Below are 14,098 nucleotides of genomic sequence, written 5' to 3' on the forward strand. Positions count from 1 at the left end.
ATTGTAAAAATCTGAAGGAAATTGCTTTTGTCACAACGCAACAGTTATCTGAGCTGTGGAATATAGAAATTATCTCTCAGCTTTTTACTAGATATCTAGCAAGTAACTTTTAAATTGATAGATGGCAAAGAATAAGACATATCACTAAGCTATGATTGTTAAGTCTCTAAATCGGTTACTTAGAAAAGGCAGCAGCACAGCATGAGGCAAACTTATGTTTCAATCCTGATTCCACTCTTTATCTGGTATGTGTTCTTGAGTTGGTTTTGTAACCTAAACCTTTATCTGTCAAATAAGAAAAATGTAACTAGTTCACTGTATCATCCTAGGATAAATGAGATATAATAGATACAATTTCTAACACAGTGCCTGGCCTTAAGAAGGAGGTTTTTTAAAAAAAAGTATTTTAGGCTGGGCTCAATAGCCCACACCTATAATCCCAGCACTTTGGGAGGCCAAGGCAGGAGAATTGCTTGAGCCCAGGAATTCGAGACCAGCTTGGGCAACATGGCGAAACGCTGTCTCTAACAAAAATACAAAAAACTAGCTGGGCGTGGTGGTGTGCCTGTAGTCCCAGCTACCCGGGAGGCTGAGGTTGGAGGGTCATTTGAGCCCAAGGCTGAAGTGAGCCATGATTGCATACCACTGCATACCAGCCTGGGTAAGAGAGTGAGACCCTGTCTCAAAAAAAATTAAAACAAAAACAAAACCCCGAATGTTTTTTTTACTATAAGATGGTGAACACATGGATTAGGACTGAACTCCCTAAACCTCCTAGAAACAAGGCACTAAATAACCGCCATTATAATTCATTTAAATATTTAATGAGTGACAATAACTATTGTTCCAGAAACCATACTAGCCACAAACAAAAAAACATTTTGGTCTAAGGCACATACCTTCATAGGTCTCAGGAGGTAATAAAATCAACAGTTCATAAAGTCTTTGTCTATAAACCACTGACGGTGTTTTCAAAGGACTTCCATACATTTTTAGTATTGAAGAAAGCCTTAAAATAAAAGAAAAAGTGTATCTTATGTGGTTAAGTTATATAACAATATACAAAAATTGACAGCTTAATATCTTAACATATAAATTAGCTATGTATCTTATTAACAAACATTAATGCTGCTTTACTTTTATTTTTTGAGACAGGGTCCAGCTCTGTAGCCCAGACTGGGATGCAGTGGCATGATCTTGGCTCACTGCAACCTCTGTCTTCTGGGCTCAAACCATTCTCCCACCTCAGATTCCTGAGTAGCTGGGAACTACAGGGTTGCACTGCCATGCCTGGCTAATTTTATTTTGTATTTTTGGTACAGATGGGTTTTGTCGTGTTGCCCAGGCTGGTTTCAAACTCATGGGCTCAAGCAATCCTCTCGCCTCAGCCTCCCAAAGTGCTGGGATTACAGGCCCAAGCCACCACACCTGGCCACAAAATATGATCTTTCTTCACACTCTCTCCTTTCATTTTCATGTACTCTTCTTTATCTTCTGTTCACCTTTCCTATTGGTGTTAAGACATCACTTTACCAATGCTCATTCATTTAACAAACATTTGCTAAAGGACTACTACTGTTTTTGGTTTGTTTGTTTTGAGATGGAGTCTCACTCTGTTACCCAGGTTGGAGTGGTAGTGGTATGATCTTGGCTCACTGCAACCTCCACCTCCCGAGTTTAAGCAATTCTTCTGCCTCAGCCTCCCGAATAGCTGGGACTACAGGTGCGCACCACCATGCCTGGCTAATTTTTGTATTATTGGTAGAGATGGGGTTTTACCATATTGGCCAGGGTGGTCTTGGACTCCTGACCTCGTGATCCACCCACCTCAGCCTCCCAAAGTGCTGGGATTACAGGTGTGAGCCACTGCACCCGGCCAGGACTACTACTTTTAACAAGGTATATTATCAACTAGAGTATGGTTTTCATCCTTAGGAATACAGAAGTTTAATGAAATTACTTTTATTATGTCACTAGAATAAATCTGCTAAACTGTTATGGCATGAGGTTTCCTGGTTCTCTAAGAAATTCTGGCAATGTTGAGTCATTTGTACTTTCTTTTTTGTTTTGTTATTTTGCTTTCCGAGACGGAGTCTTGCTCTGTTGCCCAGGCTGGAGTGCAGTGACGCGATCTTGGCTCACTGCAACCTCCACCTCCTGGGTTCAAGTCATTCTCCTGCCTCAGCCTCCTGACTAGCTGGGACAACAGGCACGTGCCACCACGCCTGGCTAATTTTTTGTATTTTTACTAGAGATGGGGTTTCACCATGTTAGCCAGGATGGTCTTGATCTCCTGACCTCGTGATCCACCCACCTCGGCCTCCCAAAGTGCTGGGATACAGGCATGAGCCAGCATGCCCAGCCTGTACTTTTTTTGTTGTTGTTGTCGAGACAGGGTCTTGCTCTGTCGCCCAGGCTGGAGTGTAGTGGCGTGATCTCAGCTCACTGCAGCCTCAATCTCCTGGGCTCAAGTGATCCTCTCACGTTAGCCTCCCAAGCAGCTGGGACCACAGGTGTGGGCCACCATGTCTGGCTAATTTTTGTATTTTTTGTAGAGATGGGGTTTCACCATGTTGCCCAGGCTGGTCTGAAACTCCTGAGCTCAAGTAATCCACCCACCTCGGCCTCCTAAAGAGTGGCGATTACAGGCATGAGCCACCATGCCTGGCCAACTGTACTTTCTAGAAAACTAATGCTTGCTATTTCTAGTCTCTAGAAGAAAGGAGAGTTATCTATTGACTTATCACTGAATATTTTAAAATGTTGTTTCCATTTAGTATCTTTCAGCTTGGTAAATACTACTTAGCAAACATAATTGTAACACCTGGGTAAGGCCAGGCATGGTGGCTCAGGCCTGTAATTCCAGCACTTTGGGAGGCTGAGGCCAGATGATCGCTTGAGCCCAGGAGTTTGAGGATACGGTGAGCTATGACTGCGCCACTGCACTCAATCCCGGGCGACAGACTGAAATAGTGTCTCAAAACAAAAACAAAAACCTCTGTTTCAGTAGAATTTTTTAGTTACCAAAGTTAAGAATAAATCTACTGCATTTTTATATTTCTCTAAGGCCAGATTAGAAATAAATAGCTAACATACAAAAAGTCTTTCAATCATATTCACAAGATGTTAGGAAATTATATTTCTAAATATCCTGCAATGTTCACTTATTTTAACTATAATAAAATTTAGTTCAGAGAAGTGTATGTGCATTTTTTAAAAAAAGATGAATAAAACAAAGTAAGAATTTAGAAAAGCATTTTTATTGGTTTCTGCTTTCATTAGGAGGGCAGATTATAGTCCCTGCACGGCCTTCCTGCTACTTACTTAGGTAAGTATAAATTAAGTATAAATAAATCTTTTATCAGGATAAAAGATAATTTGCATTGTTAGACTTACAGAAAGAGACTTTTCTGAGGCCAACCAGCCCCTATGCCAATAAAAGCAAGCAAACATACATTTAAAAAACTGAAACAAGACATAAGCTGAAACTAGAGTAGGAACACAAATATCAATGCCAACACAAGGATCTGAGACTAGGCTTGCACCAATGGTAGGGGTGTAAAACCCATTCATTTTAAGAAACTTTCACCAAACCAAACTAGGAATAGGAGGTTACTCTCTTAATCTGATAGAGTATCTACTAAAAAAGCTGGAGCAAACACCATCCTATCAGTAAAACATGAAAAGCATTCCCTTTATTTAACCCTATTTAGTTTCAAATGGCAGTTATCTAATAAAGTTAGCACATAAGGAAGAGAGAAACAATATTGTAAAAGGAAAAATCCAGATGAATCTACAAATAAATGTTTGATAGGACAAAATTCAGTTAGGTGGTCAGATACAAAATCAAATACATTTTTATACGGCAGCAATAAACAGACTATATACACTATATACCCATTTATTTAATAATCACAACAAAAATACAAAGAACCTGGGAGTAAATTTTTTAAAAAGACTTATAAGACCTTTATTTAGAAAAAAATTTAAACTTTGTAAAATACCTCAATAATAGTAAAGAGGTATCATGTTCAGAGGTATTATAAAACTATGAATTATCTTCAAATTTATCCACAGATTCAATGCAATCTCAAATAAAATTTATCTTATTTATTTATTTATTTTTTGAGATGGAGTCTCTGTTACCCAGGCTGGAGTGCAGTGGCATGATCTTGGCTCACTATGACCTCTTGTCTCCTCGTTTCAGACTATTCTCCTGCCTCCGCCTCCTGAGTAGCTGGGATTACAGCCATGTGCCACTATGCCCAGCTAATTTTTTTTTTTTTTTTTTTTAAAGTACAGACGGGGTCTCACCATGTTGGCCAGGCTGGTCTTGAACTTCTGACCTCAAATGATCCACCCACCTCAGCCTCACAAAATGTTAGGATTATAGCATGAGCCACTGTGCCCAGCCCCAAATAAAATTTCAATAGAAGATCAAAAGTGCGTGAAGGGCCAAAATATGTCTAAAGAGGAGTAAGGTCAAAAGGCTTAATCTAACATACAAAATTTATTATAAAGATAATGTGTTGGCATATAAATAAACACACCAATAGAGAGCACAGGCATAGATCATGCATAAATGAGAATATAATACATGACAGAAGTGAATGGCAATCATTGAAGGAAGTATGGATTTTTTTAGTAAAGTATGGGACAGTTTGTTATCCACATTTAAAAAGAAAATGAAATTGAATCCTGCTATGGTCTGAATGTGTCCTCCAAAATTCATGTATTAGAAACTTAATCCTCAATGCAGTACTGCTGGGAGGTAGGGCCTTTTGGTAGGTGTTCAGGTCATGAAGGCAAAGCCCTCACAAATGGATTAATGTCATTATAAAAGGGTTCACGGAGGGAGTTTGGCCCTTTTTTTTGCCCTTCTATCCCTTTGCCAGATGAAGAAGGCACAGAGTTCCTCCCCTCTAGAGAATGTAGCAACAAGATGCCATCTTGGAGGTAAACAGCAGGCTCTCATCAGACACCCAATCTGCTGGTGTCTTGATCTCAGACTCCTGCCTCCAGAACTGTTAGAAATAAGTGTCCGTTTTTTAATAAATTATCCAGCCTCAGGTATTTTGTGATAGCAGCATAGCAGCACAAATGGATTAAGACAGATCCCTAGCTCACTCCAAATAGAAAAATCGGTTCCAGATGACTTAAATATGAAAGATAAACCTTCAAACACTTCAGAGAGAAATATAAGACAATATAACTTTGCAGTAAGGAAGACTTCTTTTTTTTGGAACTGGGGTCTCGCTCTGTCATCCAGGCTGGAGAGCAGTGGCGCAATCAAGACTATAGCCTTGAATTGAGGTGCTCAAGCAATCATTCCCGCCTCAGCCTCCTGTGTAGCTAGGACTACTAGTAAGCATCAGTACATCTGACTCTATTTATTTATTTATTTTATTTATTTATTTATTTTGGTAGAGATGAGACCTCACTGTGTTGCTCAGGCTGGTCTCAAATCCCTGACCTCAAGCAATCCTCTCACCTCAGCCTCCCAAACCACTAGGATTACAGGCATGAGCCACTGCTCCCAGCCAGGAAGAATTTTTAAACAAAAAGAAAAAAAGTACTAACCAAAGAGTAAAAGATTAATACATTTGACATTAAAATAATAAATGTTTATTAATAAAAAACTAGAAGACATTTTTAATATTTTAATGAACAGCTAAAGAATAGTCTCAGAAATATGTAGGCCAGGCATGGTGACTCACAAGATAATCTAAGCACTTTGGGAGGCTGAGGCAGGAAGATCGCTTGAGCCTGGAAATTTGAGACCAGTCTAGGCAACATAGTGAGGCCCTGTGTCTACAAAAAAGTAAAAAATTAGCTGGGTGTGGTGGTGCACACCTGTAGTTCCAGTTACTTGGGAGGCTTACGTGGGAGGATCACTTAAGCCTGGGAGGATCACTTAAGCCTGGGAGCCTGGGGCTGCAGTGAACCATGTTCACGCCACTGCACTCCAGCCTAGGTGACAGAGCGAGACCCTGTCTCACAAACAACAAAAAAGGCTGAGCGTGGTGGCTCATGCTTGTAATCCCAGCACTTTGGGAGGCTGAGGCAGGCAGATCACTTGAGGCCAGAAGTTCAAAACCAGCCTGGCCAACATGGCAAAATCCTGTCTCTACTAAAAACACAAAAATTAGCCAGGCGTAGTGGTGCATGCCTATAATCCCTTACTGGGGAGACCGAAGCAGGAGAATAATTTGAAACCAGGAGGTGGAGATTGCAGTGAGTGGAGATCACACAAATGCACTCCAGCCTGGGCAACAGAGCAAAACTGTCTCAAAAAAAAAAAAAAAAAAAACCCAAAAATGGCCTGACGCAGTGGCTCATGCCTGTAATCCCAGCACTTTGGGAGGCCGAGGTGGGTTTATCACCTGAAGTCAGGAGTTTGAGACCAGCCTGGTCAACATGGTGAAACTCCATCTCTATTAAAAATACAAAAATTAGCTGGGTATGGTGGTGCATGCCTGTAATCCCAGCTACTCAGGAAGCTGAGGCAGAAGAATCTCTTGAACGGGGACCCGGGAGACGGAGGTTGCTGTGACCGGAGATCGCGCCACTGCACTCCAGCCTGAGTGACAGTGTAAGACTCTATCTCAAAAAAAAAAAAAAAAGGCCAGGCATGGTGGCTCATGCCTATAATCCTAGCACTTTGGGAGGCCGAGACAGGCGGATAACAGTCAGGAGATCGAGACCATCCTGGCTAACATGGTGAAACCCCATCTCTATTAAAAATACAAAAAATTAGCCAGGCGTGGTGGCAGGCACTTGTAGTCCCAGCTACTCGGGAGGCTGAGGCAGGAGAATGGTGTGAACCCGGGAGGCGGAGGTTGCAGCGAGCCGAGATTGCACCACTGCACTCCAGCCTGGACAGAGCGAGACTTCGTCTCAAAAAAAAAAAAAAAAAAAAGGAAGAATTTCTTATAAATCAATAACAAAAAGACAACCTAAAAGAAAAATAGGTTAAAGATATGAATGAATAGGCATTTTATAGGATGGGGTAGGGAAATACTGAGAAAAAACAAACATATAAAATTATACTTAAACCGTCAGGAAACCGATATACAATTAAAACCATAATGAGATACCATTTTATACCTATTGGATGGGGTAGAATTGATATCTGAGTAAGTGTTGGTGAAAAAGTGGGTCAAAGGATACTTACACTATTGGTAGAAATACAGAAGAACACTGAAAAATAATTTGGTTTATTTTCTGAAGTTGAACATAAAAATACATTTTAGCATAGCAATTTCACTACTAGGTACATACCCTAGAGACTTAAACAGCTTGAGTACAAATGGTCACATTATTACCATAAGCTTTAAAAGCAGAAAATTGGAAACAACCCAGAAGTCCATTGACAAGAGAATCAATATGTTGTTGTATATTCACACAATTAAATATTATACAGCAACAAAAATGAATGAACTTAAAACATAGGTAAAACTTAGAAACATAATGTTGAATAACAAAAGCAAGTCCCAGAAACAGGAGAGTAATTTTTGCCTGATCAAAACCAAACAAACCTAAACAATGTACTATTTTAAGAAACAAAAATATGTGATAAACTTTTTTAAAAGGCAAGGAAATGACAACTACAAAATTCAGATTAGTGGTTGCTTCTAAAGGAAGGCACAAAGAATGGTGCTGGAGAGGGGCACACAGACACCTTCAATAGTATCATTAATGCTCTAGTCCAGTGGTAGCCAAATTATGACCCACTGCCTGTTTTTGTAAATAAAGTTATATTGGAACACAGCCACATTCATTCATTCATTCACCTATTATCTGTGACTGCTTTTGAGCTACAATGAGAGAGTTGAGTAGCTGCAACACAGACTTCATAGTCTGTATATCCTAAAGTATTTACTATCTGGTCCTTCAGAAGAAACAGTCACAAACCCCTGCTCAGGCTGTGTTGGATTCACAAGTGCACATTTTATTATTATACCTTATAAGCCATATCTTAAATGTATTTTCTGTATATATAAAGTGTTAATCATTAGATGCTTTTTTCAAAGAACTTTCACATGTTTTATTAATTTGGAAATTACAAGTGCTCACATTATATACTGGCTTTTCGCTATATGTTCTAATCATATATGTATAACTCAAACTTATGAAAAATATAAACAAACAAAAAACTGAAACTGTTAGAAGCATCTGGTTCTCACGAACACAGAATACTCTAACAAACCAATAAAATGCATACCTGAAAAGGTTAAGAGGCTTAATAGTTAATTTCTTGTTAAATCTGCCTGTATGTAAGGTAGATTATTCCCCTAAAATTTTCCTTCCCTTTTAATATGTAATTTCTTTCAAGATCCTAGCCTAAAAAAAAAAATCATATAACTAACTGATTGCCTTCCTCCATAAAATCATTCACCAACTACAGAAATTTGCCTTATTAATGTACTTAAGGAATATTACATAATCAGAGGGCAACTAATTCCTCTTAGAAAATTTTACCAAATCTAAACAGTCGATCCTTACTGAGTTAGCAAATCCACAGCACAAGGAAGTGGTGGAAGAAGACGCTGAATTACTTCCTCAGTAAGAAGATCACCACAGTGGGAAACAAAGCTCTTGATAGCTGAAAAGGAAAACAGACTTTTACTTGGGTATACTGTAATCAACCACGAAAGGCACATTTGATTATGGTACAACATTAGCATTGTTATTAGAGTAATAAAGCAATTTGCTAAAATAAAAAAATTCTTGAAACTCTAGTATAAAAAGGTATATAGTGCCTTCTACTCCTAATCATACTTAAAAAAACAACAACAACTCTCTAGGAGTACTAAGACAGAGCAATAACCATAATTCACAAAATGCTGCTGTTCTAGGGTTTTACTCTTACTCAGCCCTCAAGCTTAGAAGCAAAAAAAAAAAAAAAAAAAAAAACCAGCTTAGACTCTCAAGTTTGCCAGCTCTACAACTAGTTCCGTGGAATCACACTGACTTTCAAGTCAACATGTTAGGTTTTTACAGATGTTATCTGAAACAAATAGTGTGTGCTACCATTCCTGGATAATTTTTGTATTTTTAGAAGAGAAGGGGTTTCACCATGTTGGCCAGGCTTCGTCTCGAAGTCCTGGCCTCAAGTGATTGATCTGTCTGCCTGGGCCTCCCAAAGTGCTAGGATTATAGGATTGAGACATGGCATCTGGAATAAATAACTTTCTATAATGAATTACTTTGTATGTAGAATAAGATGAGTATTTTAAAGTCAGACTGGGCCAGGCGCAGTGGCTCACACCCGTAATCCCAGCACTTTGGGAGGCTGAGGAGGGCGGATCACCTGAAGTTGGGAGTTTGAGACCTGCCTGACCAACATGGAGAACCCCATCTCTACTACAAATACAAAATTAGCTGAGCATGGTGGCGCATGCCTGTAATCCCAGCTACTCAGGAGGCTGAGACAGGAGAATTGCTTGAACCCGGGAGGCAGAGGTTGTGGTGAGCCAAGATCATGCCACTGCACTCCAGCCTGGGCAACAAGAGTGAAACTCCGTCTCAAAAACAAAAAAACAAAGTCAGACTGATCAATTCTTTTCTCTCTTTCACTCTCTCTCTCCCTCTCTCTCTCTCTCTCTCCCTTCCTCCCTCCCTCCTTCCCTCCCGCCCCCACTTCCCACACCCCTGGACGCTTTGAGACAGAATCTCACTGTTCCCAGGCTGGAATACAGTGGTGCAACCACAACTCACTGAAGCCTCCACCTCCCACGCTCGGGTAATCCTCCCACCCCAGACTACAGGCATGCACCACCATGTCTGGCTAATTTTTGTATTTTTTGTAGAGAGAGGATTTCACCATGTTGTCCAGGCTGGTCTTGAACTCCTGAGCTCAAGCAATCCACTCACCTCGGCCTCCAAAAATGCTGGGATTGGCCACTGAGCCTGGCCAAGATCAATTTCAAAAGTGGTTTTTCTTTAACAGTAAAAATGCCATGAATAAACAAAACCAAAATCAATGCTTCCATGTCTTTCCAGGGATCTCACCCTTCATGGTGAAACATTACTTTTTTTTTTTTTTTCCGAGACAGAGTTTCACTCTTGTTGTCCAGGCTGGAGTGCAATGGCGCATTCTCAACTCACTATAACCTCTGCCTCTCGGGTTCAAACGATTCTCCTGTCTCAGCCTCCCAAGTAGCTGGGATTACAAGTGCCCGCCACCACATCTGGCTAATTTTTTTGTATTTTTAGTAGAGACGGGGTTTCACCATGTTGGCTGGGCTGGTCTCGAACTCCTGACCTCAGGTGATCCGCCCACCTCAGCCTCCCAAAGTGCTGAGATTACAAGCGTGAGCCACAGCACCCGGCTGAAACATTACTTTTAACAGTCTACATACTGTAGAAGGTACAACTTTCATATACAGGTGACCCTTGAACAACACAAATGTGAACTTCAAGGGTCTATTTATACATAGGTTTTTTTCAACAGATGCCACACCGAGTGTGCCTACCTCTCCTGCCTCCCCTTCCACCTGCTCCACCTCTTCTGCATCTGCCCCCAGTGAGAGAAGTAGATCAACCCCTACTCTGCCTTCTCAACATAAAGATGATGAGGATGAAGACCTTTATGATGATCTACTTCTGTGTAATGAATAGTAAATATATTTTCTCTTCCTTATGATTTTCTTAATAACACTTTTTCTTTTCTCTAGCTTACTTCAAGAATACAGTATATAATATATACAACATACAAAATATGTGGGGCTGGGTGTGGTGACTCACGCCTGTAATCCCAACACTTTGGGAGGCTGAGGTGGGAGGACTGCTTGAGGTCAGGGGTTCGAGACCAGCCTGGGCAGCATAGTGAAACTCCATCTCTACAAAAAATTTAAAAATTAGCTGGGCATGGTGGCATGCACCTGTGGTCTCAGCTACTTGGGAGGTTGACGTGAGAGGATCACTAGCCCAGCAGGCCAAGACTGCAGTGAGCTGTGTTCACACCACAACATTCTAGCCTGGGCAACAGTGAGACCCTATCTCAAAAAAAAAAAAAAAAAAAAAAGTGGTAATTGACCATTTATGTTATCAGTAAGGCTTCTGGTCAACAGTAGGATATTAGATACATTTTTGGGGAGTTAAAAGCCAGACACAGATTTTTGACTTCGAGGCGCATTGGCATCCCTAACCTCCATGCTGTTCAAGGGTCAACTGCATAGGCTAAATGGAAACGATTCTTACTGGTAATTAAACCAAACCTTAGTATTTCTGAAAAGAGGAATGAATGCTCACCTAAGACAAAACAATGTTGGCAGTTTTAACTGGATTGGACCTAATAAAACATGTATCTTAAGAACTCTCAAATCTGGTTTATTATAACATACACCAGTTATCATTACCAACTAATCGGTTATAATTTTTTTGTTCAGTTACAAAAAAAAAATCATTAGTGGCATATCCCCCTGCCTTGTGTTAAATAAAACATACAAGTACATGTTAAAGACAAAGGGTGGGTAAAAAGCCAAAGGAAAGGGAGAGAAAAGACTAAATCCAACCTACCACACAGTGCACCAGCTCGTCCTTCCAGGGTCACCTGCCATGTAAACGAATCTCCTCGGCTCTTTTCTGTTTCTAGATCTTTAGGAGATGCTGGAAAGACACACTTCCACAACAGCAGAACTCGAGCAAGGTGATGGCTAACAACTGCAGGACCTGTAATTTATTCAACTTGTCACTTGTAAGAGAACCCAAGGTTGTCACTCTTTAAAACTCTATTATTAAGCAGCAACTTCTCTCCTAAACATTTTAATTCATTATTGCAATATTTTGTCCCCTTTCTTATCTTCAGGTTCCAAATTATTACTGAATGAATTATTATCTGAAGGTGCTGGAGTACAGAGAGGAAAAACAAAGAACTAATGGTACAGGCTGGGCTCTAGTATCAGCTCCTCCACTACTGCTATGTGCTCTTTGAGACTCAGTTTCATCTACATATTAAATGAAGCTAAAGCCCCCTGTAATGCTTGTTTTTAAGGGCTTGTCAGGTCCAAATGATAGAATGCACTTTAAAGTACTCTGAAAAGCTGTAATGGACCACATAAATGCAAAGTACAATTATTATAGTAACAAATAACATTGCATGCTTTTTGAGACAGGTTCTTTCTCTGTCCCCCAGGCTGGAGTTTAGTAGTGCAGTGGCATGATCACAGCTCACTGCAATCTCAATCTCAACCCCCCTGAGCTTAAGTGATCCTTCCAGCTCAGCCTCCTGAGTAGCTGGGATTACAGGTACATGCCACCATGCCCAGCTAATTTTTGTATTTTTTGGTAGAGATGGGGTCTTGCCATGTTTCCCAGGCAGGTCTGAACTCCTGGGCTCAAGCAATCCACCCACTTCAGCCTCCCAAAGTGCTGGAATTACAGATGTGAGCCATCTGTATTCTTGATATTCAGAATAATGCTAACTTCTGATAGCAACTTGTTCCAGGTCAATAATCAGATACAAAATGTCTGAATAGAATACTTTTTGTTAAAAAAAGGTTTCAGAGCAACATTTATGAATTGAAGGAATCATGACACAAACCCAATAATAATACAAAACAATATACAATGATAACATTATCAATTTTTTAAAAACCCAAACCCATAGCTTTTCTCCCCAGGTACTTTTCTTTAAATTTCTGGAGTTACTTTAAACTTCTCCAGTAAGCGCTCTCTACTTCTTACTCCCACATTCTGCTGACTGTATGTCTTTCTTCTGTTCCAAACCCATAGCTCAGAACTGCATTTGGCTTTGGAGGGAGACTGCCTAGATTAATATCCTGGCTTCATCCACTTATTAGTTGTGTAAACCTGGATGAGTTATTTAACCTTTTTCTGCCTCAATTTCTTCATCCATAAATGGGGAGAATAATAGTATTTTATTCAAAGGACAGTTTCTGAGGCGTATATGAGTTTATACACAGAAGAGTGCTTAAAGCTGGGCACAGTGGGTCATGCCTGTAATCCCAGCACTTTGAGGGGCCGAGGCTGAAGGATTGCTTGAGGCCAGGCATTTGAGACCAGCCAGGTCAACATACCGAAATCTTTCTACAAAAAAGTAAAAAGTTAGTTGGGTGTGGTAGCACATGTCTATAGTCCCAGCTACTTGGGAGGCTGATGCAGGAGGATCATTTGAGCCCAAGAGATCAAGGCTGCAGCAAGCTATGGTCTGACTGCCACTGCAACAGAACAAGATCCTTTCTTTAAATAAATAAATAACAATAATTATAATGTATCTAGCAAACACAACACACATACACGCACACTTTATGAGCCATCCACAGAGAGACAAGATATGGAGGAATCTGGAGATAAATCCAAGTTTTTTAATATGGCATCAGATAAACTGGGAAGTGTATCAAAAAAGGTTTAAGTGTGTAGCTTACATTCAAGGAATGAACATGTTTTGTGTTTACATTAGTTCACAGTGAAATAATGAAGAAAATTATAAATGGTAAAGGGAATGATAAAAACAGAGAAGACATGTTTAAAATGCAAAGCAAAAATTAACAAAGCACTAAGATTGCTGTCTAAAAATCATTCCCAGCTGGGCACTGTGGCCCATGCCTGTAATCCAAGCACTTTGGAAGGGCAAGACAGGAGGATCACTTGAGCTCTGGAGTTCAAGATCAGCTGGGGAAACAGCAAGATCACATCTCTACAAAAAAAATTTAAAAATTAGCTGAGTGTAGTGGTGTAAACCTATAGTCCTAGCTACTCATGAGGCCGAGGCAGGAGGACTGCTTGAGCCTGGCATTCAAGGCTGCAGTGAGCTATGATGTTGCCACTGTACTCCAGCCTGGGTAACATGGTGAGACCCTGTCTCTTAAAAAAAAAAAAAAAAAAAATTCCATTTCCTACAAAAGGAATCAAGGCTCCTTAGAGAAACGGCTGATGGCAAGCCTAAGGCAGAAAATGTAGTGTAAAACCTGGGACATCTTGCATGCAAAAACACATTATGAAAGAATACTAGGTTCATGTTAAAAGGACAAATGAACCAACTTGAAGGGACTCCCAATGACCAAAGATGAGACAATTTGAGGATCGAAAGGAATAATGATCGCAAGTGATTAAAACATATAAATATATAAAA

General features: G+C 40.1%; 1 protein-coding gene across 12 annotated transcripts in view; it reads right to left on the reverse strand.

Annotated features, from left to right (window-relative positions):
- HEATR5A (HEAT repeat containing 5A) overlaps nucleotides 1-14,098 on the reverse strand; it is a 129,183-nt gene that overhangs the window by 71,757 nt on the left and 43,328 nt on the right. For all 12 annotated transcript variants that reach the window (XR_010109794.1, XR_010109793.1, XM_055097455.2 and 9 more), the window contains exons 12-14: nucleotides 11,524-11,676; nucleotides 8,506-8,605; nucleotides 900-1,009 (exon numbers count right to left, since the gene is read on the reverse strand). Coding sequence is in view for 10 of the 12 variants with exons in the window: in XM_055097455.2 (XP_054953430.1) it covers nucleotides 900-1,009; nucleotides 8,506-8,605; nucleotides 11,524-11,676 (363 nt within the window). In the remaining 2 variants the exon portion in view is untranslated. The remainder of the gene's footprint in view (nucleotides 1-899; nucleotides 1,010-8,505; nucleotides 8,606-11,523; nucleotides 11,677-14,098) is intronic.

The sequence above is a fragment of the Pan paniscus genome, chromosome 15 (assembly GCF_029289425.2).
Source record: "Pan paniscus chromosome 15, NHGRI_mPanPan1-v2.0_pri, whole genome shotgun sequence".
Taxonomy (NCBI): domain Eukaryota; kingdom Metazoa; phylum Chordata; class Mammalia; order Primates; family Hominidae; genus Pan; species Pan paniscus.